At 37.4% G+C, this 22,572-nt stretch overlaps 1 protein-coding gene and 1 pseudogene across 4 annotated transcripts; both read left to right on the top strand.

The window, feature by feature from the left end:
* Positions 1-3,547: 3,547 nt before the first annotated feature.
* Positions 3,548-7,579, top strand: LOC116145583 (equilibrative nucleotide transporter 3-like). 4 transcript variants are annotated; one of them, XR_004130391.1, is made up of 12 exons: positions 3,548-3,902; positions 4,019-4,079; positions 4,318-4,368; positions 4,473-4,577; positions 4,732-4,887; positions 4,993-5,136; positions 5,244-5,349; positions 5,633-5,796; positions 5,904-6,067; positions 6,589-6,847; positions 6,942-7,115; positions 7,452-7,579. XR_004130391.1 is itself a non-coding variant. In XM_031431036.1 (11 exons), exons 3-11 carry the CDS (start codon positions 4,327-4,329, stop codon positions 7,053-7,055), a joined length of 1,263 nt encoding a protein of 420 aa, XP_031286896.1. In that variant the 5' UTR covers positions 3,548-3,902; positions 4,019-4,079; positions 4,318-4,326; the 3' UTR covers positions 7,056-7,167. The 4 variants fall into 4 exon arrangements, 1 of the variants encoding a protein (XP_031286896.1); XR_004130389.1 differs by having other exon boundaries at positions 5,633-5,805; XR_004130390.1 differs by lacking the exon at positions 4,019-4,079 and having other exon boundaries at positions 5,633-5,805.
* Positions 7,580-17,227: 9,648 nt separating this feature from the next.
* On the top strand, positions 17,228-22,558 carry LOC116145519 (annotated as a pseudogene).
* Positions 22,559-22,572: the final 14 nt, after the last annotated feature.

Raw genomic sequence — 22,572 nt, 5'->3', positions numbered from 1 at the left:
CTGAATGTAATTAGATATTTATTTTTGTTTTAGTTTTATTATAATTGTTTAAATTGAATGGCACATGAATTGACCTGAATATCTCATTGGCTGTAACTGCACTGTCCGTATAGTGGCTCCACGTAAGCAGGCTGCTTTCAAGTTGGACCTTATTTTAAGTTATCGAGACATATGGTAGGTAAAGACAGTTTGATTAGAATAGTAATCAATTATTATGAACAGTTAATTTATTAGTACAAATAATAATTCCAATGTGGCATGTGCACAATTTCAACAAATTAATTCCATTGTCTTATTATGAGATTTGATTCTCATCAATAACATAATATCATATAAGCTCTTCACGCAAGTGATCAAATATGTTTTTAATATTTTTTATCTTTTGATTAAATAATAGGTCACGACAAAGATGGTTGACCTTATTATTATCATCATATAAGTCATTATTATGAAGATTTGATTCTCATCAATAACATAATATCATATAAGTATCTTCACGTAAGTGATCAAATATGTTTTTAATATTTTTTTATCTTTTGATTAAATAATGGGTCACGACAAAGATGGTTGACCTTATTATTATCATCATATAAGTCATTATTATGAAGATTTGATTCTCATCAATAACATAATATCATATAAGTATCTTCACGCAAATGATCAAATATGTTTTAATATTTTTTTTTTCTTTTGATTAAATAATGGTCACGACAAAGATGGTTGACCTTATTATTATCATCATATAAATATTTAGACAAGTATCAACCGTTGAAAAAATAAAATAAAATTTAGCTTTAAAGAAAGAACCTTATCTTAAAAAAGGGTCTCCAGCATCAAGTTGTGATCTTCCATGAATCTTTAACGTCTTGTGTAAACTTTAATTTAGAAAATTATAAAATAATGAACTTGATGTTGAAGCTTTTGCATTTAATATTAAATTGTGTTTGCTATTCAGGCAAGTTAAGAAAGGACATTCATCATTGCGTCTTTGTAACTCCTCTCAGCCCGAGACGAAAGTACTTAAAATAATTTCATATATCAATTTTTGTCATTATGAATTTATTTATTATTTAATGATCAAAATATTCAGATCCGTTTGTCATACCTTAACTAATCTTTAAAATCTATTAAACATTTTATAAATTAATATTTTAAAAAATAAATTATAAATATGTAATAGGTGACTTCAAAATGATTTGAACTAAAAAAATATCTTAACTAATCTTCAAGATCTATTAAACATCTTACAAATTTAATATTTTAAAATAAATTATAAATATGTAATAGGTGACTTCAAGGTAATTTGAACTAAAAAAATCAACGAAAAAATCAAAACCTTCTTGACCAGCGGCCAATCAATCCTTTGGGATTGAATTCATTTATTTGTTTCAAAGTTATTTTAAGTTTTGTCCTCTCCCACCTTATATTTGAGATATATAACGTTGCTAATATTTGACAAGGGGTTCTTTGTTTTTATTTTGTATAAGAAAATATTAAGTGAGATTGAGATATATTTGTAATAAGTAATGCTAGTTTTACAAGACACATATAAATGAGGCATATAAAGACAATCCACACCCTCTCTTTCTCTCTCTGTCTCTCTCTTTTTTTTCGTTTTTTCTTTATTTTTTTTTTCTGGATGATGTCACTTTGTAACCCTCTTTGTATGGATCTTTGTAAGGATAGTATTTTTCATTTGTAATATATTAATAAAAAAAATTCCCGGACAGCAAGCCATACCATACCACACTTCCCAGCTAAGATTGCAGTCTTTTGTAAACTTCCAACTCAACTTTACACTCAACCCTCCACCAATCATATCCATTTTAATAATATAAAAAACATTATACACGTGATTACACACCACACTACGAGTCCGCCCCATTGTTTTTAAACTCAGACCGAAGGGCAACTCGTTCTACTGCCCGGGTCACGGGTCGATCGGTCCAACCGATTGGATCGATCGGTTGGACCGATGATGTCATTTTGTTGACGTCAACACTTCCAAAAAAATCCAGATTTTTCATTTTTGAACAAGTTTCAAATTTTCAATAACTACTTAATTACTGCACCAACATGATTCAAATTCAATAATAATCCAAACATGATTTACCAACAATCCCAACATACAATTTAATATGTTATAGCTCCACCAAAAATTTATACTTGACAAATTTTTTTGTAGATTACAACATGCCTGAAATGCGGAAACAGAATGCTATTACAAAAGGCACCTTAACTTTTAATTTAAGCACTATATCTCTTTATTCTCAGGATTGGGCACATCTGAGTTATTCAACCAAAGAGAGAAAACACAAATAATCTGAGTACCTTCAAATTATCTTCCAGATTCGAGTAAAATAATTCTGCAACTTCCAATCAAATAATCAAAACAAAACTTCAAAATCTGGAGGATTCTGCCAAAAAAAGAAAAAATCAACTTCCAATCAAATAAACCAAGCATTATAATCAAAACAAAACTTCCAATCAAATAATCAAAACAATACTTCTGAATCCAGAAAAAGAGAATCAAATAAACCAGATGTACCTTCAATTGTCGTCGTCGTCGATTTCCAGTGAGGGAGGGAGGCGTTGTTGTCGTCGAGCAAGGAAGGAGGCGTCATCGTCGTTGTCGAGCAAGGAGGGAGGCATCGTCATCGAGGTCGAGCAAGGAGGGAGGTGTCGTCATCGTCGTCGAGAAAGGAGGGAAGTGTTGTCGTTGATTTTCAACGAGGGAGGGAGGTGTCGTCAATTTTAGAGAGTGGAGTTATGATTAAGACAATGGTTGCGATTTCATACTTCAGAGAGCGGAGTTGATTGAGATTGAGGGGTGATTTAAAAGAGTGGCTACGAATTTCAGAGAGTGGTTGCATGGAGAAACTGAAAAATGATTAAATTTAGGGCTTTTTTTACTTGTGAAATAGTGAATCGGTTTATCAGGTAGTCCGATTGGATCGGATGGTTTACACTGTTCACCCGATCTATTGGCGAGTTAAAGCGGCTTTTTAAGTATAAACGAGTTTTATATAAACCTGGATTGGACACACAACTGGGTCTCGATCGAACCGGTTAAATCGACTAGTTCGATCCGGTTTTAAAACATAGGTCCACCCCTCAATGGGTTGGATTTTTTAGCAGCAATATTGGAGTACCCTTTCCTTTTGGTACGAAATCTGGACTTCATTATTATCCATGTATATACTTTATTATACGCATTCCAAGGTTCATAATTTTTTATGTGGCTCAAAAATTAAAAACTTAAAATAAGATTTGGATTTGCATTCATAGTTCATACAGATACAGGATAAGAATTCTATCCAGCTCAGTTCGGAATCAGACCTGAAAATTGAAATCACCATCTCTAATTTTGCTTATTGCCAGATTTGATCATTAATGCAAATTTCTAAAATTGTGTTGAAAATAGTAAATACAGCTATCAGACCGACTGACAACTTTGTTTGTTTGTTCCAATTGGCCTTTCCCTCTATTTTTATGCCATGGAATCATGGATAATGGATTGGATTGGACATCTTTTCCCACATTATTAACCTAACTAATTAGATCACCCTTACTCTTAACAATTATATCACTAACTGCCAAAAAATTTCTTACCCAGAAACAATGTTCTTGGCCTTAGATTCAGATAAAATTTAACCAGGCAGCATTACTTGACTAGTATATTTGTATATGTAAGCGTTGAAAGTCATAGTCTTCCTCCAAGATTCTTTTGATACTCTTTCCCTTTTTTCATTTTTCCTCCTTTCTTGTTCGGTCTTAACTATCAATCGTTACATCAACCAACCAATTTTCAGGAATCTTTAACCTTTTCCTTTAAACTATTAGTATCTGCGCTCATTTCTGCATTCACACTTGTAGTTCCACCCATCCTTTGAAGAATAAAGGTAAGTCATCATAATCATCCCTTCTCTTTCTGTTTTTAATGTTTTTCCGTGTTCCCATGTTAGTGTGGTGTTCTCAATAGTATTATATAAACTAATCTACTCTGTTCTCAAACTAGTTGTATCAGTGTTTGATATTGTTGTTCTTCGAAGCCGCTTTTAGTCACCAATCCAGAGCAAGTGAGCATTTTGGTTCCTTGTGTGTTAGTTTTGCATATTTCTCAGTTGTAGTGTATCATTTTCAATGTAATCATGCTGTGATAAGTTATGATAGTTTTGCTTTTGCATGTCTGTAATATGTTTTTGATAGAGCATTCGATAAGATTAAGTCAACTCCAGTGTAAGGAGTCAGAACTTGGATACTTATTATTAGAGTCTATATGGTTACATTACTAACCTTGGATGAATGATATTATAGGGAGTAACCATGACTATTGCTATTGAAACTGAGACGCCAGCAAGGCTTGAGGTTTGTGGTGAAATTGTGTTTGATTTTTTGATGATAAAAAATGTGAAATTACTTTCATTTAGTGAAGTTAAATATGATGTTCATTCTATTTCTGCATTAACCAGGGAAAGTATAAAGCAATGGCAGTTTGTTGGATTCTTGGGCTAGGGTCCCTTGTCTCATGGAACAGTATGCTAACAATAGGAGATTACTATGGCAACTTGTTTGAGGTAGGTAGTACATCAAGACTTCTATGAATTTATTTGGTTAAGAATTGAATAATTGTTGCTTCTTCTTTTTCGAACTTGGACTTCTTTCAAATTTAGAAAAATGTATTGTTTAGTCCTAGGTGCCTGATTCCTGGTTTGATGACTCTCTTTGAAGAAATACCATCCTACAAGGGCACTTACCCTTGTTTATCAACCATTTGCGCTTGGTACAATCGCGATTCTAGCATACAATGAATCCAGGATTGATACTAGACTGAGGAACTTGGCTGGTTACACTATTTTCTTTTCAAGTACTTTGGCTCTCCTTCTTGTAAGTTCTACTGAGGCTTCTTTCTTTACTTTTTCCAGTCTATTCCATTTGTATCTCACAGTTTTTCTGTTCCCACCAATGATTTCTGATATTGCTTTGAGGCAGTTGGATTTAGCCACGTCAGGTAAAGGAGGGGTTGGACCTTTTCTTGGTATATGTGCAATTGTTGCTTGTTTTGGAGTTGCAGATGCCCATGTTCAGGGTGGAATGGTTGGTGACTTATCCTTCATGTGTCCTGAATTCATGCAGGTTGATATTCTTGTCTCAGTTTTTTGAATGTTCTTTTTCAAACCGGTCCTAAATACATTTTCAAGAGAAATTTCCATCATAGTACACTTTGATTTTCTATTCTGCAGTCTTTTCTAGCTGGTTTGGCCGCATCAGGAGCTCTAACCTCAGCTTTGAGGCTAATAACAGTGGCAGCCTTTGAAAAATATCAAAATGGTCTTCGAAATGGAGTTAGTATGTGATTTTCGGTTTGTACTCATTTTTCATTATTCAATGATTAGTTTTGCATTTTGCTTTTAGCAGTCCATAAAAATTAGCTTTTGAACAACTGAAATGTTCATCATATGCTTTAAACTCTGTGTGTTAAATTTACTAGCAAGCAAGTTCAAGCAAAACTACCGCACATAAGTTTCCATATAAGAGAGGTCCAATTTGATACTACATTCTACTAAATAAAATTTAGAGTCATTATAAATTTTCCAGATGCTATATAAATATCTTTTTGTCATTTTTGCAGTGTTATTTCTAGCAATATGCACCTTCTTTGAGTTTCTATGCATTCTGCTATATGCATTTCTCTTCCCTAAACTGCCAATAGTGAAGTACTTCCGCTCCAAGGCTGCCTTAGAAGGATCGAAAACAGTTTCATCTGACCTTGCAGCTGCTGGAATCCAAACAAAAGTAGGCCAGGTTGTTTGCACTTCTTGTGAACTTTCTTGTTATCTTATATACAGAATGATAAGGAATTTTATAGAAAGCCACTACAATAGCTTTTGGAATACCTGCAGGCTGAAGATGAAGGTTTGCAACAGCAACGATTGAGCGTTAAGCAACTATTCTTCCAGAATATAGATTATGCACTTGACCTGTTTCTGATATATGTGCTGACATTGTCCATTTTTCCTGGTTTCTTATATGAAAATACTGGACATCATCAGTTAGGCGACACTTGGTAAGTGGTCTTCTATGGCAAAACAACCTCTTTTTGTTTACTTGACAGTAATTATTTAGTTTCAAATAATTGTTGGATGAGTATACTTTATTTTTGTAGATTTTAAATGAAGTAAGCATCGAAAAAAAGTTTTCTTTCTGTCTCTTCATGTCTTTTGATTGCATGCCTACCTCAAATCCCTTATCAAACTTTTACCTAATGCCTTACAAGAGTTACAAAATTTCACTACAGTCAATTATCCACAATCATATTATATTTGAGGTTTATCATTATGTTTAATACTTGCTCTTCTATGCTTATAAATGCAGCAATGTGATGAAGTTGCCTCAATATCTAAATTTTTTTTGTCATAAAATGTTGAATTGTCTCTATCCAAGCAGCAATGTTAACTGCAGAAGCAGTTTCCATTTTCATTGAAACTGCAATTGTTAACCACATCAGCATATATTTTTGTTGTGCTGTATTCTTGATTTGATTAAGAACTGAAAAAGGACTAAAAGCCATAGCTGGTGATCTTTCAGGTACCCACTTGTTCTAATCGCTTCATACAATGTGTGGGATCTAATATCAAGATACATTCCCCTTGTGGAATGCCTGAAATTGGAATCAAGAAAGGGCCTTATGATTGCAATTCTCACTCGTTTCTTACTAGTTCCTGCGTTCTACTTCACTGCAAAATATGCAGATCAGGGATGGATGATCATGCTCACTTCCTTCTTGGGACTCACAAATGGTTATCTAACTGTGTGTGTCCTTACAGTAGCACCCAAAGGTTACAAGGTTAGTTTACTTCATGCTCTGTCATAATTGTGCAATGAAGCTAAAATTTCGCATTGGCTCCTAATAAAATGTAATTGGGATGTTGTTTTCGTAGGGACCTGAGCAAAATGCCTTGGGAAATATTCTTGTGTTATGTCTATTAGGTGGCATATTTGCTGGGGTTGCTCTGGACTGGCTGTGGCTCATCGGCAAAAAACAAGGCTTTTAATAAGCAGAGTCTATCTTGTTACTGTCAAGAAGTTGATACAAGTTACAGATTTAGGGGAACATGACATTGTAGTTATGCATTTGTCATAGTGTCAGGCAGAGTAGCACTATGTAGAAGGTCAACAAAAAAGTTGCCATGCCACATCTCAATCGCCAAAGAATATGTTGTAGATAAATCTTTACCCATCTTGTACTCCTAGCAACCAATTACCCTCTGAAAGTAATTTAGATCTTTACGAAGCAATTGATCTGCTTCTTTCTTTGTTTTCTTTCACTTGCTTTAAAGGACGTAAATTTATTTGTGACAGTAGCTCTACGGCACTGCCGTGTATCCGCAATTGAATTTCATTTGCGCATGTCAAAACGGAGCCCCTTTGACAAACCATGCAATCAGTCAATTTTTACAATCAATGTGTGATAATCATGTCTATTGAAGGAGCCATGTTTATTCCAATAATTTACAGAGTGGTGCCTATTATATTTTGAGGTCTTAAAGAGGTAAAATATGTAGGTGTAAAATCACTTTTGGCAAAATCATTTTTGCAGTAGTAGTGAAACCAATCTTCTTTGGTCTTTGTTGGATCAAAGATGAGTAGATGTTTGTGTGTCATGAGTCCGTTTTGGCCATGTCGCATTCTTCTCAATTTCAAAATTAATGAACCTCCAACGTTTTAGGATAAACTACCAATATACTTTTTTCTCCTGTGGATAACGATATATGGGTTATTTTAACAGTTTGTGTTCAAAGGTCAACGATTCTTATAAAATTTTCCACTCTTTCTTTTCATACAACTTTTTCTTTAAAACACTTACTCATGCACTCAAGCTTTCCGTATAAAACTTGTTAATCAGAAAACTTGTTAGAGTTCTTGAAGGAAGCTCTCTGGCAATTCTCATTATCTGGGTATCAAAAGGTTGCCTTGTTGCTGCAATATTCTATATTTAACTACCTTGCTTTCTCTTGACTCCAGCCATCTCTATTCATAATATATTAACGTGATGAAAATAATTTCTCATAATCTTAAGTTGTTCTTAACAACACTGGTTTCAGTTCATCCTTTGACAATATATTTTCAAATTTCCCTTGAAGGTTTTCTCTTCCTGGTTGCTTCCCAAAATTTTGCTGTCTCTCCATTGTAAAGACAGATTTTTTGTTTTTGTATCTTTGGCAATATATGTTTCCATATAATTTTCTAAAGATGATGTTATCCACTAACTTCCCAAAATGCCAAAGACTTGTACAAAACCAAGTTCATATATTACTTATCAGGAATTGGCACAAGGAACCTATTCCAGTTGCATGGAAGAAACCTGAATTTGGGTGGACTAAATTAAACTTTGATGGATCATGCAAAGGAGGAACAGGCAAAGGCAGCATTGGAGGAGTCTTCAGAAATCATAAGGCTGAATTTTTACTTGGTTATTCAGAATCCATAGGAAGAACCACAAGCACCATTGCCGAATTGGCTGCACTAAGAAGAGGCCTAGAATTGGTACTCGAAAATGGTTGGAACGATGTTTGGCTCGAAGGTGATGCAAAAACATTAGTTGATATTATTGTGCAAAGAAGACAGGTTAAATGTGCAGAAGTGCAGAGGCATATTAGTCAAATAAAATCAATCATACCAGAGATTAAAAATTGCTTAGTCACTCATATATATAGGGAAGGCAATAGAGCTGCTGATAGGTTGGCTCAAATGGGACACCAGTTCAAGAAGCCGCAAGTTTGGCTGCATCCTCCTCATGAAGTTTTGCAAATCATGGATGATGATGCAGAGGGTAAGATTTTTCTTCGAAGGTGATAAAAAAGATTCAGGGTATTATAATTGTTTATGCATATATGTATTTATGTATATATTTTTCATGGCATCCATCTCCTCTTCTGGAGTATGTAGTATATTCAATTGTATAGTGACCAAATTGAATATAAATGTGCGGCTTGTCCGTGTATATGCAAGATAAATAATGCATGTAGCTGACAGATGCAGCTCACTTTTTCTTGAAAAAATTATATACAAGATGAATTAAATTTTAGGCAACCCATAAGGGAAAGCAAAAACAAAAAAATAAAATAAAATAAAAGCTTTAAAACCTTTCAATTATCAGATAATCCATATTCAATTCTCCTTGGAGATTAAATTGTTCTGCACAAAATTCTAGTTCTAGGCATGGCCAAATTTCAAAAATTCAACAGATTCGAAATAAATACAAGTTGGAGATATAGCAGCATTCTCACCTGGGCATTTTTGTAATGCCATATGGATTTCGAGAGGAATTTGCACTATGTCATTCTTTCCCATATATATTCTATATGCATAATTGATCCTAAAGCAATGGAGTTATATCTTCAATATTAATTGAATATTTGGCAACTAAGTTGTACTGTTGGACCTACTAATCAAATGATCCTACCAGGAAGTTGTTTGATACAATCACCTGCAATCAAACTCAATCCACAACCAACCAGCAATAATACTCACGCAGGAAATCAACACACAACCAATCGACAACAACCAACACACAAGAAACACACTCTGTAGTCTCAGCAATACTTGTATTAATCAGATAACAGAAAAACAAATGAATTCAGATGATATTGGAATGAAAGGAAACTGTAACCATAAACCCTTGCGTTTCGAGGATCCAGGAACCTCCACTGTTTATCATGAAAATTAAGCTGAAAACTACTGCTACTTCTCTACTTGTTTATATACTATCCCCTTTCCACAATTGCCCTTACTCACACAAATCATATTCTCCTAACAGACTCCTACCCATGACACCTGTGATTTGTGGACCCTACCCTTTAACAACCTCCTTAATGTCTATTACGCCCCTTAAGGGTGTACACTTTATGCACTGCCGGTTTATCAATACCTACCACCCCCCTTGAAGAGTCACCTTGTCCTCAGGGTGAAACTGAGGAAACTGCATTTTAATCACTTCAAATGGTTCCCAGGTGGCTTCAAACTCAGGTAAATTATGTCATTTGATGAGAACCTCCTTAGACCCATCTAATAGAGTACGCACAGAGAGAATAGCGTCTGGCTGGACCAATAAATCCAGGTCTTCAGAGAGTGATTCCGGAAGGGGTTGGATGGGCACCGATTGATGTAAACTCTTCTTGAGCTGAGAAATATGGAAGACAGGATGAATACGGGCTATGGGAGGCAGATCCAATTTAAAGCCACTGGTCCAATTCGTTCCAAAACAGTGTAGGGACCATAGAAACGGGGACTGAGTTTTTCATTCAATTTCCGGGCAAGGGACTTAAACCTGTAGGGCTGTAGCTTCAAAAAAACTGAATCACTAGGCTAGAAGCACTCGTCTCGCCGATGAAGGTCAGCATTGTGCTTCATGTGAGCTTGAGCCATAGCTAAATTATCCTTAAGCTCCTTTAACATGGAATTTCTTTCAATCATTTGGACATTGATATCTTCCACGGCTGAAGGGCAGTCTGTGAATTTTAAAAGGGTGGGGTGGTCTCATCCATAGAGGGCCTTAAATGGAGTCATTCGGATGGAGCTGTGATAGGTTGTGTTATACCAGTATTCTGTCCAAGTAAGCCACTTAGGCCACTGTCGTGGCTGAGAACTGCAGAAACAGCGGAGATATACCTCGAGGCACCTATTGACCGCCTCCGTTTGCCCATCTGTCTGTGGATGGTAAGCCAAACTAAATTTCAGAACAATGCCGGCAGCCTTGAACAATTCCTGCCAAAATTGACTCATAAAAAGTTTGTCTCTGTCAGAAACAATGGAGTTAGGGAAACCCTGGAGCCTGACTACTTCTTTAACAAATATGGCAGCCACATCCTTTGCATTGTAGGGGTGACCGAGACTAAAAAAATGGTTGTACTTGGAGAGGCAGTCAACGACTACAAAAATGGTATCCACTCCTTTTGAACGTGGCAGTCCCCCGATAAAGTCCATAGAGAGATCCTCAAAAACCTGATTTGGAATGGGCAGGGGCTGGAGGAGTCCGGCTGGTTTTAATGATGATTGTTTATTTAGTTGACAGGTAGTGCAGGCCTTAATAAAGCGTTGTATATCTCCCCGAATACCCTCCCAATAAACTACCGAAGAGACTCTCTTGTATGTTCTGAAGAAACCCGAGTGACCTCCACTAGGACTCTAATGAAACTCAGCCAGTAATGTGGAGACAAATCTGGACCCTTTTGGAATAACCAGCTTGTCCTTATAGAACAGGCAGCCCCTGTAGAGATGGTAGTTAGGTCGACTAGAAGAATCAAGGAGAAGGTCCTGTATGATTTCCCTGAGTTTCAGATCTGTTTGTGCCTCCGATGCCATGTCCTCATACTCCAAAAACTGTACCGCAGATAAGGCCGTAAGGTTGGCCAATTCAGTCCCGTCTTCCCTTCTTGAAAGAGCGTCTACTACTCGGTTGGAAGCCCCTGGATAGTACTGAATTTCAAAGGTAAAACCCATCAGCTTCGACATCCATTTGTGTTGCTCTAGGGTTTTTTATCTTTGGTCTGTTAAAAACTGGAGGCTGCACTGATCAGTCTTAATTATGAATTTTCTACCAAGCAAATAGTGACTCCATTTCTTGACCGCAAAGACAATGGCCATCCATTCTCGCTCGTAAACTGATTTTAGCTTGGCTGTAGAGGAGAATGCCTTATTGAGGAAGGCTATAGGTCGAGACTGCTGTACCAAAACAGCCCAAGACCTCTTCCAGATGCGTGTGTCTGAATTTCAAACGGAAGTGTGAAATCTAGAACTACTAAAACTGGAACAGTAGTCATGGCTTCCTTGAGCCTATCAAAAGCCACTTGTGCCGAATCATCCCAAGTGAAGGAGTCTTTTTTCAGTAGCTGAGTGAGGGGTTGTGCGATTGAACCATACCCTTTTATGAATCTCCGGTAATAACCTGTCAGCCTTAGAAATCCTCTCAATCCCTTCACATTCACAGGTCACGGCCAGGACACCATGGCCTCAATCTTTTTCGGATCTGCCTCTACTCCACTTTCCGAAACCAGGTGACCCAAATACTCCAGCTTAGATTGGCCAAACGAGCATTTTTTCTTATTAACAACCAGCCGATGTTCCTGCAAGATCTGAAATGTTAGTTGTAAATGCTGGATGTGTGTGGAGATGCTGGGGCTATACACAAGGATGTCATTAAAGAAGACCAAGATGAATTTACGGAGGACAGGCCTAAACACTAAGTTCATTAAAGCTTGAAATGTTGAGGGCGCATTAGTGAGTCCGAAAGGCATCACAAAGAACTCGTAATGCCCCTCATGAGTGCGAAAGGCTGTCTTGGGAACATCAACCTCTCGCACCCTAATTTGATGGTATCCTGACTTTAAATCCAATTTTGTGAAGATCGTTGCCCTGGCCAATTCATCAAGTAACTCTTTAATGGTCGGTATTGGGAATTTATCAGGTATTGTAATGTCGTTTAATGCCCGGTAATCCACACAAAATCGCCAACTCCCATATTTCTTTTTGACTAATAGGACAGGGCTAGCGTACGGGCTAACACTAGGCTAGATAATCCTGGCGGTCAACATTTCCCCAACCAGCCTCTCGATTTCATTCTTCTGAAAGTACGGGTATTTGTAGGGCTGGATATTGGGTGGTTTGGAACCTCGTTGGACTTCTATGGCATGGTCATGGACCCTATTGGGGGGAAGTTTAAGATTCTGGTCAAACAGATGGGGGTAACTATCTATCACCTCTAATATTCCAGGGTCAGTTTCCTCCTGCATTGGCTCTTCTTTTAGCCCTATGGCTCCAAACTCCACTACGTAGCCAGTTCCCGCAGCATGCAAAGACTTGACCATAGTTTCCAGTGAGACCTCAGTCTTTACCAGTAGAGGATCCCCTCGCAGTTTTACCCTCTTTCCTTCCCAGTCAAATTCCATCGTTTGTCTCTTCCAATTGGCACTCACATCCCCCAAACTACTCAACCATGTAATTCCCAACACAACGTCTGCACCTCCTAATTCAAACGGAAAAAACTCCTGCTAGATCTCAAGCCCCTGGAGTTTCAGCCTTACCGCCTTACAAATTCCTTCTCCTCGAATGGTACATCCATCCCCAACCATTACTCTAAAAGGCCTCCCTTTTCCACCTTCAGCCCTAGCTTCTATACAATCTCATGGGAAACAAAATTGTGGGAAGCCCCACTATCCACCAACACCACCACACTCTCATTCCCAATCTGCCCTTTTAACTTCAGAGTTTTTCCCGACGAAATACCCACAATGGAGTTCATCGAAAGAGCTAAGGATTTACATTCACCATTGGCTTCCTCATCATTTTCTGTCTCAACTTCTAGTGGGTTTGTATCTTCATCATCCAGGAGTAGCAACACTTGTAGAGATCTATTTTTACACCTATGGTTTGGCCCAAATTTCTCGTCACAGTGGTAACACAGCCCACGCTCTCATTTGTACTGTATTTCGGCATCGGAGAGTCGTCGAAAGTTGTCGTTCCAGTTGATGGACCCCACAAACTCAGTCGACTTCTCTCTTTGCTCAGGTCCTTTGTTGGAGTTTGACGAAAACGAAAGGGGATCTGGGGGCTTCGCGCTGGTGTTCCACCAGTTAGTGTGCGTGGCTTCCAGGTTTGGGCTGACCCGTGAATAGGGCTCGCCTCTACCCATTTGATTTTTGAACGACCTAGGCCTTTGTTTTTCAAGCACCTAATTCCTTTCCTCAACCCTGTGGGCTTGGTCCATCAGCCCAAACAATGTAGTTGGCTGAGATAAACGCAACTTTGCTTTTATTTCTTCCTTTAACCCATTTGCAAAGATTCCCTTTAACAGATCTTCACCCAGATCCTTCAATGGCGCAACGTTGGCTTCAAACTATTCCCTATACTCTGTGACTGTCCCGTCTTGCTTCAAGGCTACTAAAGCCTCATATGCAGATCCCTAAAATGATGGTCGAAAACGATCAATCAATGCGGTTTTGAATGCTTCCCACGACTGAAATGGTGCTCTGGATTCGACCCATTGATACCAGCTCAGAGCTCTCCCCTCCATGCAAACTGCTGCTGCTTCCACCCTTTCTGTCTCCTGATAACGGTTGATGGTCAAGTAACTATCTGCTCTGAAGGACCATCCAAACGGATTCTCGCCATTAAAGATAGGCAACTCCAACTTGCGTGTGTTCTTTTTCTCCTCTTTCCCACTATCTTCTCGATCTGGTTCCTTATCTCTACTGGTGTTCTGGTTCTCTACCGATGAAGAGGATTTCTCTCTTTCTTGGTCTCTTCTTCCTTCTCTTTCTTCTGTCTTGCGCATTAATTCCCTCATTTTTGTCAAATATTCCTTCACACAACCCATGTCAATCTTTAAGGTTCCTATGTCTTCCTTTACTGTATTCATCTCCTTCTCTACGCTATCCATCCTATTCTCCATTTTGGATTTTACCATTCCCCACTCTGGCTCTGATACCAATTGATACGATCACCTGCAATCAAACTCAATCCACAACCAACCAGCAATAATACTCACGCAAGAAATCAACACACAACCAATCCACAACAACCAACACGCAAGAAACACACTCTGTAATCTCAACAATACTTTATTGTATTCACAGATAACAGAAAACAAATGAATTCAGATGATATTGGAATGAAAGGAAACTGTAACCATAAACCCTGGCGTTTCGAGGATCCAGGAACCTCCACTGTTTATCATGAAAATTAAGCTGAAAACTCTGCCTACGACTCCACTTGTTTATATACTATCCCCTTTCCACATTGCCCTTACTCCACAAATCATATTCCCTAACAGACTCTACCCATGACACCTGTGATTTGTGGACCCTACCCCTTAACAACCTACTTAATGTCTATTACGCCCCTTAAGGGTGTACACTTTGATGCACTGCCGGTTTATCATTGTTGTAATATGATTTGACAATCTCATATATAAAAGACGGACAATTTTGGTAGACTATAAAAAAAGAAATGTGAAAAACCTATGCAGTACAAACTTATAGTACAATTAACCAGTACGGTCTCTTCAATTTAATAAAATAACCAACATTCAAGAGGAGGAAACTCTTCCAACATAGCGTTGAACTGGTGAAGAGACGTGGTAGTACAATCATCTCTGTACTACATTTCATCACCTCGTTAATATATTTCAGCAGATGCACTAAGATTTCTGGATCGAATGCAATTGAATAAGCATTTTAGATTAATTCCTATCTCCCAGATTGAAAACATCATTGAGTGCAGCGTTGAGAATTAATCCCTACAGTTGGGGGCTTCCTGCTGTTGTTGTTGAATAATTTCAGCGGCGCTGCACCTCAATCATGTTTTTCACTCTTTTGGACTACTCCACAATTAACATCACAGGTTTGCTCTTTTCTTTTTATTTCCTCTTTAGAAACTTTCATTCTCTTTCCCTTGCTCTGACAGAACAGTCCAAATATTTTTTTATTATGTTGATTTTCTTTTTCCAGACCCTGATGAAAGCTTTGGAGATTTTTAAAGTGGGGGAAAATTTCGTTCATTTCCATGGCATAGGGAACACAAAATAAAATTGCAGCATTTTGACTACATCTATGATACGTGTAACCATTTGTGTTTATTTAATTCTTTCAGACAGTCATATGATCCCAGACAGTCTATCACCATTCACCAGTGGCCTTTGCAGCTTTGCCCTTGGATAGTCACTGCCAAACTGCCACTATAGTGTATCCATGTATATACAAAATTGAAGCACAGATGAATGGGCCCTGGAATGCTGCGAAGGCTTTTCTGCACAGTTTGATTTAGGTTCTCGAGAAAAAGGGAATAGGCAGAGGTTCAAAAATCTGGCACCACTTTTGCATCATCAAGATTTAAGATCCTTTCACAACATTAAACAACCGTCCCTTGTGTCAATTTAAATGACTAGAAGATTTATGCACCACGTGATTCTCCATTGTTTACACTGGACTCACATTCTTATCTCTTACATATGTAATGGTTAACTAGAAAATTCAAGAAAATAATATTTCAAGAGTTTTCGATTATGCATATCTGGCATAGTCCAGATTTTAGTGCAAAAATAAAAACCGCAGATAAATCTATATATCCCAGGACACAAAAGCTTATGTAGTTAGCAAAATGTAATGAACTTGAACCCTGTATGATTCTCATCTCTAATAAGCCACACTTAAATATGCACACCAGAGAGAAACAATATGCCAAATATTTAATCCTATCAAAAAAATTAATGCCAGATTTCAAGGGACTGATTATCTCCTGCCAAAAATAACTAAAACATTTAACCAAATTTCGTTGTATCAAAATCTCATATTCCAATTTTGGCATATGAATTCAAAAAGATTAAGATAAAAATAAAATAATTATGTTCTGCAAAAAGTGTCTGATATAAATATATCAGAAACATAAACATAGTAAAACGCATCTTTTTCCAGAAGGCCTACAACCAAACAGTCCTCAAATCGTGGCGATTGCTGGATCTCATTTGCCACCACATTGAACAATTCGTGACCAATTGGACTCATCTCTGTCAATAATTACGGAGTATCCACTATCGCTTCGCTTCATTCTACTCAAGTACACCAACTCCTTTCAGTTCTGTCCAAAAAATAAATACTTCCAAACGCCCCCCCGAACCTCTCAATAAAAACCCAAACTCCTCATCACCGACCTAACTTTCTCGAGAAAATTTTACTTTCCGGGAATTCCACTACTTTCCCGGCAAATTTTCAAAATGCCAGAAGAAGGAGGCGGGAGCTCTGCCGGACCATCTACGGTGTAAGAAACTGATGGCAGGCAATGGAGGTGCATCGACGAGTAATGGACGATAAAAAACTCTGTGAAGTTCATCATCTCCAAGGTCCCACCGTCACACCGGCAGAATGCCGGAGTCCTGAAACCCAAGGAAAGGCAAGAAATCTTCAAGGTTCAACGCAATCCGTTAATTAGGGCACAAAAATTTAAGAAATTGAAGAAAAAGAAGCGAGTGATCGGTGAATCTGAGGCGTTTGGATGAAGCCGTGAAAGAATGAAACTAAAGCGAGGGGATTTACAGTTGGAATTGATAAAATGGTTTTAAAAAGAAGTAGAGAAGCGAAGAAGCGAAAAGAGTTTGAAGATGGAGATGGAGAGAATTCTGATATAGTGATAGCGACAGTGACACGGAGTTCACTAGAGCGTTCCCAATGGATTAATGGCGGTTTCTACAATTTATTCTAGTACAAATTCTGCAATCAGGTACTTCTTGTGCTTGAAAATTGGTGCCGAGCCAGCAACCGTTAGCAGACGGTGTTTTCGGTCCAAGAACATTGAACCAGTGCCAGTTGGCACATTGCAGGTTGTAATATGATTATATTATTATTACAATGTTTAGTTATTATTTTGGATGTGTTTGTGTTGAAAATTTGTCTATAGGTTGTGTCCATATAAAAGGGATGTTGTGGGTTTGAGAAGAGGAGGAAATGCCATTGGTGTAAGAGGAGGAATTCGAGTTTGATAAAGTGTTCAAATTGTCGAAAACTGTTTTTCTGCCTCGAGTGTATAAAGAACGGTATGAGCTTTGTTTCATTTTAGTTTGACCTTTGGGCATGTTATCTATCATATTGTTCTTGCATTGCAGTTGACTTTGAAATGTTTTAGTTGTAGCAAAATTAGTTGCTAACATTGGGTCAAGAACTAAAAATGTGAGCATATATCGACTGTATTAAATCAAGCATCCACAACATATTCACTATTACACATGTATGAAGTTTTAGCTTATAAAATAACTATCACTGTATCACACTGAGAACTTGAGTGTATAATGTGTTTCACTAGTGACTTCAATGTATTAAAATCGAAATCGTGACCACCAACCCAGATGAAAAAGAAGCCGCATTTCACCAATTGAAGAAAGTATTGATCAAATTTCTTATCCAGATCTACTGATTTTGAAAACGATGCTTTTAAGGATCATTCTTCCATTAGCCAAACTGGCAATCATTTTCTCAATCTAGCTTAAACAAATGTTTTTGAAGACAATGTTCATAAAGGCAAGTCATGTAATCAGACAATTGCCTCTATAACATGCATTAAATGATGGACAAATTTATTTTCAATTTTGCTTCATGATTTCATCCTAGCTTTTGCCTTTGAATCTCTTATAGTTGTTTAAAAGTAGTTTGTTCAAATTTATATATGATTTTAGGTATTTTGATACACAAGAAGAGGTTAAGAAGGCATGTCCAGTCTGTCGTGGAACTTGTGGCTGTAAGCCTGCTCATCAAGTCAATGTAGAGATTTGGAATATAAGGTTAGACTCTTGATATGGCTAGATTGGAAACTATTGTATGCGTAATTTCAGGCTGAGTTCTAATGCTTCAATTTACCACAACTTATGTTTCAGGACTTTGAGGGGCAAAATGAAGTTGACAAAGTTCTGCATTTTCATTATTTTATCTGTATGCTTCTTCCTGTTTTGAAACATATAAATCAAGACCAGAGCATTGAGCTAGAGATAGAGGAAAAATAAAAGGTATGATAATAATGGTCCCTGCAAATAAACTTCCGAATTCATCGTTTATTCAAGGAATTTACATGCTGTGGGTTTTTTCTAATGTCTTTCGACATGTGACAGGCCAAAAACCTACTGAAGTTCAGATTAAACAGGCTGAACTTAACCGCAATAAGCAATTTTGTTGGTATGATCCCTGCTGCTGATTTGTTATGACATATTTAGTAAAATTTATGCATTTATTTGTGTTGGTTTTTGGTGCATTGTCTGACTTCTGGAGCACAATAACTGTCAGACTTCTATAACGGATTTCCATAGAAATGCCACATTGTTCCTATACCTGTGCTTAAGCTGTTGTCGAGATATTCTTCAGGAGAGTGTATCTGGAAGCAATAGTCTCTCATTTGCAAATGCCCATATAAAAAAGCCTGTACATCTGGAGCACACTTTCAGAAAGAAGTCTGTTAGCACCTATGAAACGTTATGGAAGCAGAACTTTTGATTCATGTGCATCATTGCTGAGTCGGAAATTTCCTGAGGGTGGTGTTGGTATATCATGCCCACCGATGGAGTTCGGTGGTTGTGGTGATAGCCTCCTTGATTTGAGACGTGTTTCCCTTTAGTTGTTCAAAGAGCTGGAATTTAGTGCAGAACAATATTTGGCTGCTATGAGTTGCCAGAAACTATAGATATGTCATCACGTTGCTCATTGTGTTCAGAGATAGATTGAAGCTATGGAATCAGGCAGCTGCAAAAGCAGCTACAAGAGAGAATTCACATGATAACTTTTTGTATCACCCGACTGTTATGGATATTCAAGGTGATAAGATTGAACACTTTCAGAAACACTGGGTAAGTCATCCTGTAGTAGTTCGAAATGTACTTCAGGGTACATCAGAGTTGAGTTGGATCCAATAGTCATGTTCTGCTCTTATCTTAAGAGTAGTGGTCCCAAACTCTGAACGATGAGGGACAACAATGATTCTGATGCTTGGACTGGTTTGAGGTTAGTGTGAACTTTTTTTTTTTAAAAATATTTTTTCAAACATTTATTCTCTCTCTTCCCCCTTCTACCTGGTTTGTACACTGTACAGACATCTGTGGAAAAATGTTAGTTATTATAACATGTAGCTTAATTTAATTTGGATTTTAAGAGGCTCTAACTGAGAAAATTGTTATTGCATTAGTGTCTAAATTTTTCAATATAAGTGGTTCAACGTCCCTCATGTTCATTGTCTCTTTCTTTGAGAATGTGACTGCTACTGGCCTTCAAGGAGCCTAGAGAACTCTAGAAAACATAATCCATGATGTCACAATGTAGCTGCTTGGCAGTGTGTGATATGTAATCATAATAAGTGGCTCAAGTGTCTATCCACTTGGCACTTTGTTTTAGATTCCAGCAGTGAACATGTATTGTTTTCTTTCAGGTCATTTATTGGTTTCATCTATTAGAAAATTAATGTTGAGATTATTTAGTGGTCATTTCAATATATTTTTTTGGTATCAGAGCACCCGTCTATACACTGTTTTATGGCTGTGTGTACACAATTGTAATCTTCAATCTCTCTCTCTCTCTCTCTCTCTCTCTCTCCTCTCTCTCTCTTATTTTTTTTTCTGGGTGGGGGATGTTTCTCCATATGGACTATCGAATTGAAGGTGTATTTTAGGTTTGCTGTAGAATCTAAAGTATTTAGTTCTTATGCAAATTAGATTTCTATTTCGTATGGCAGGTAGAAATTGTTATTAGCCAGTTATTCTTGGGATCCGTTTGGGGACAAAAGCGTGCTAATATGTGTGAGAAACTAAAATTGAAGGGTTGGCTTTCTTCTCGTTTATTTCAAGAGCAATTTCCAGATCATTACGCCAAATCATTCACGCCCACCTTTTCCAGAATACATGGATCCAGAATCAGGTGTTTTAATATTGCTTCAATTGCCACAGAATTGCCAAAGCCTGACCTGGGTCCATGTGTTTATATTTCATATGGCAGCGGTGAGGAACTGTTTCAGGCTGATTCTGTGCCAAATTATGTTATGACTTATGTGATGTGGTACGTGTCATTTTTATTTTTTGTTGTCAATAAGTCAATTATACTCTTAAATGTAAAATCTGAAGTTAACCACCACTGGGTAGCCTGATGGTAAAAAAACCAAAAGATTTTCATGAGCTTCTAAGTTCGGTCTCCTTAGACACTAATAGGGGTGGCCATTGGGGTTCTTACCCGGCCAGCATTTTTAGGGCCCTGGGGAAGTAGTTGAGGTGCACACAACCTGATCCGGACACCCTTGATGATTAAAAAAAAAAAAAAAAATGAGTTCATGCTGAGGTACATACTCCAAACATGCATTGAGTGACCATCGGTGACTTGTGAGACATTAACCAACAAGCATGGAGGACATGCATAGTTTGAAGGAAGTCAAGTAATTGATCCCTTCTCCTTTTTTCTTCTATTCCAGGTTAATATTCTGGCACATACTACTGATGTCCCTGTATCCACGAAGCAGCTTAACAGATAAGAGAGTTGATGAAAAGGCACAGGGGTCAAGATCAATGACTTGCAGATGTTGTTCCTGAACATAAATCATCATTAAATGGAGAAGACATGGAAGTAGGCTCTGTGATATCGTCAGAGATGATTTAACCAGACATGAAACCAATGATTTAAATCTCAAAGATAAAAATATGTCCGAGGATGGAGAATATGATACTGATTCTATTCCTCAATACCGTGCTGTGGGACTATTCAGAGCTCAAAACCGTCAGAAAAGAGAGGTTTCTGATTCCAAATACCTTACACAGGATAGATGGCGAGACCTGTGGTGCACAGTGGGATGTGTTTCGCAACAGAGTGTCCAAAGCTTATAGAATACCTCCACAGCACTCAATGAGTTCACTCATGGAAATGGCTTTCACAAGCACTAAGTGAAGAGCAGATGCCTCGTTTTATCATCTGGAAGGAATTGTTACTGTTTTTTTTTTTTTTTTCTGCGCCTCTACTGCAGTTTGTTCATCCAATTCTTGATCAGCATTTCTTTCTTGACTCAACTCATAAGATGAGGCTAGGAGGAGTTTGGTGATTATAACCCTCAATTTGTTTCTTACTACAACCAAAGTAACTTACTAAAATTTTCTAAACTTTCTCGGTTTCCAGAAATTGAACCATACTTTTGAGCAGCATGTTGGAGAAGCGGTCATCATTCCTGCTGGATGCCCCTACCAGATTAAGAATCTTAAGGTAAAAGTGTAAAACTATTTAAATCCACTTTTTAGATGCCATAATTGACTTTCACAAAATTAATGGTTGTTATGACGTCTACAATTGATGATAGTTAATTCCAGTCATTTCATATTTGTTTGTTACTTTCCCCTTTGTCTTTCTTTACAAGTTATGTGCAAAGGATTACGAGTAAATGTGAGCTCAAATAACCTCAAGATCTCTTGTCGGTAATAAAAAATTGTCTGTTAGCAGGGGAAGGGTAAAAAAGCACGCAAAATTTCATTCAATGACTCTTAATTTTAGCATGTATTCTCATAATTGATTGTGAGAATGCTGTATGATTTCAGTTTCAAGCTCAATAGGGAATTTATCAGCAGTTATGCTTTATTTTTTTTTGATCTAATACGTGATGACCTGCAGTCCTGCGTTATGTGGTTTTGGACTTTGTGTCACCGGAAAGTGTTAGTGACTGCATCCAGTTGATTGGTGAACTTCGACTGCTTCCATATGGCCATAAAGCCAAACCAAACAAACTTGAGGTAACTTCCATGAACTAAGTCAAGTGTCTTTTATTTTCCATGTTTTTGCTCAGGCAAATTGGCTGACAAAATGAAAATGGTTTTACCTTTTTCACAAGCAGGTTAGACAATGGCACTTTATGGTATTAGTACAGCAATTAAGGAAATCCGTGAGCTAACACATGCAGAGTAAGTGTAAGTGCCTATAGGATGTAAATTTTTTTACTTCCTGTCTACTTTTTTAGCTCATTCCCTGAAGCATGTCAAAGTAAACAGCATCTAGTTCTGGGTTGTAATTGCCACTTACTTTG

This window comes from Pistacia vera, unplaced genomic scaffold (genome assembly GCF_008641045.1).
Source record: "Pistacia vera cultivar Batoury unplaced genomic scaffold, PisVer_v2 Contig462, whole genome shotgun sequence".
Taxonomy (NCBI): domain Eukaryota; kingdom Viridiplantae; phylum Streptophyta; class Magnoliopsida; order Sapindales; family Anacardiaceae; genus Pistacia; species Pistacia vera.
The sequence above is the reverse complement of the archived record's forward strand: the minus strand, read 5'-3'. Positions and strand labels throughout refer to the sequence as shown.

Excerpts from the sequence above, each read along its gene's own strand:
- LOC116145583 (XM_031431036.1), top strand. The coding sequence starts at position 4,327 with ATGACTATTGCTATTGAAACTGAGACGCCAGCAAGGCTTGAG. Across the intron at positions 4,888-4,992 it reads GTACTTTGGCTCTCCTTCTT|TTGGATTTAGCCACGTCAGG; the intron begins GTAAGTTCTACT and ends GCTTTGAGGCAG. Across the intron at positions 5,806-5,903 it reads TCCAAACAAAAGTAGGCCAG|GCTGAAGATGAAGGTTTGCA; the intron begins GTTGTTTGCACT and ends GAATACCTGCAG.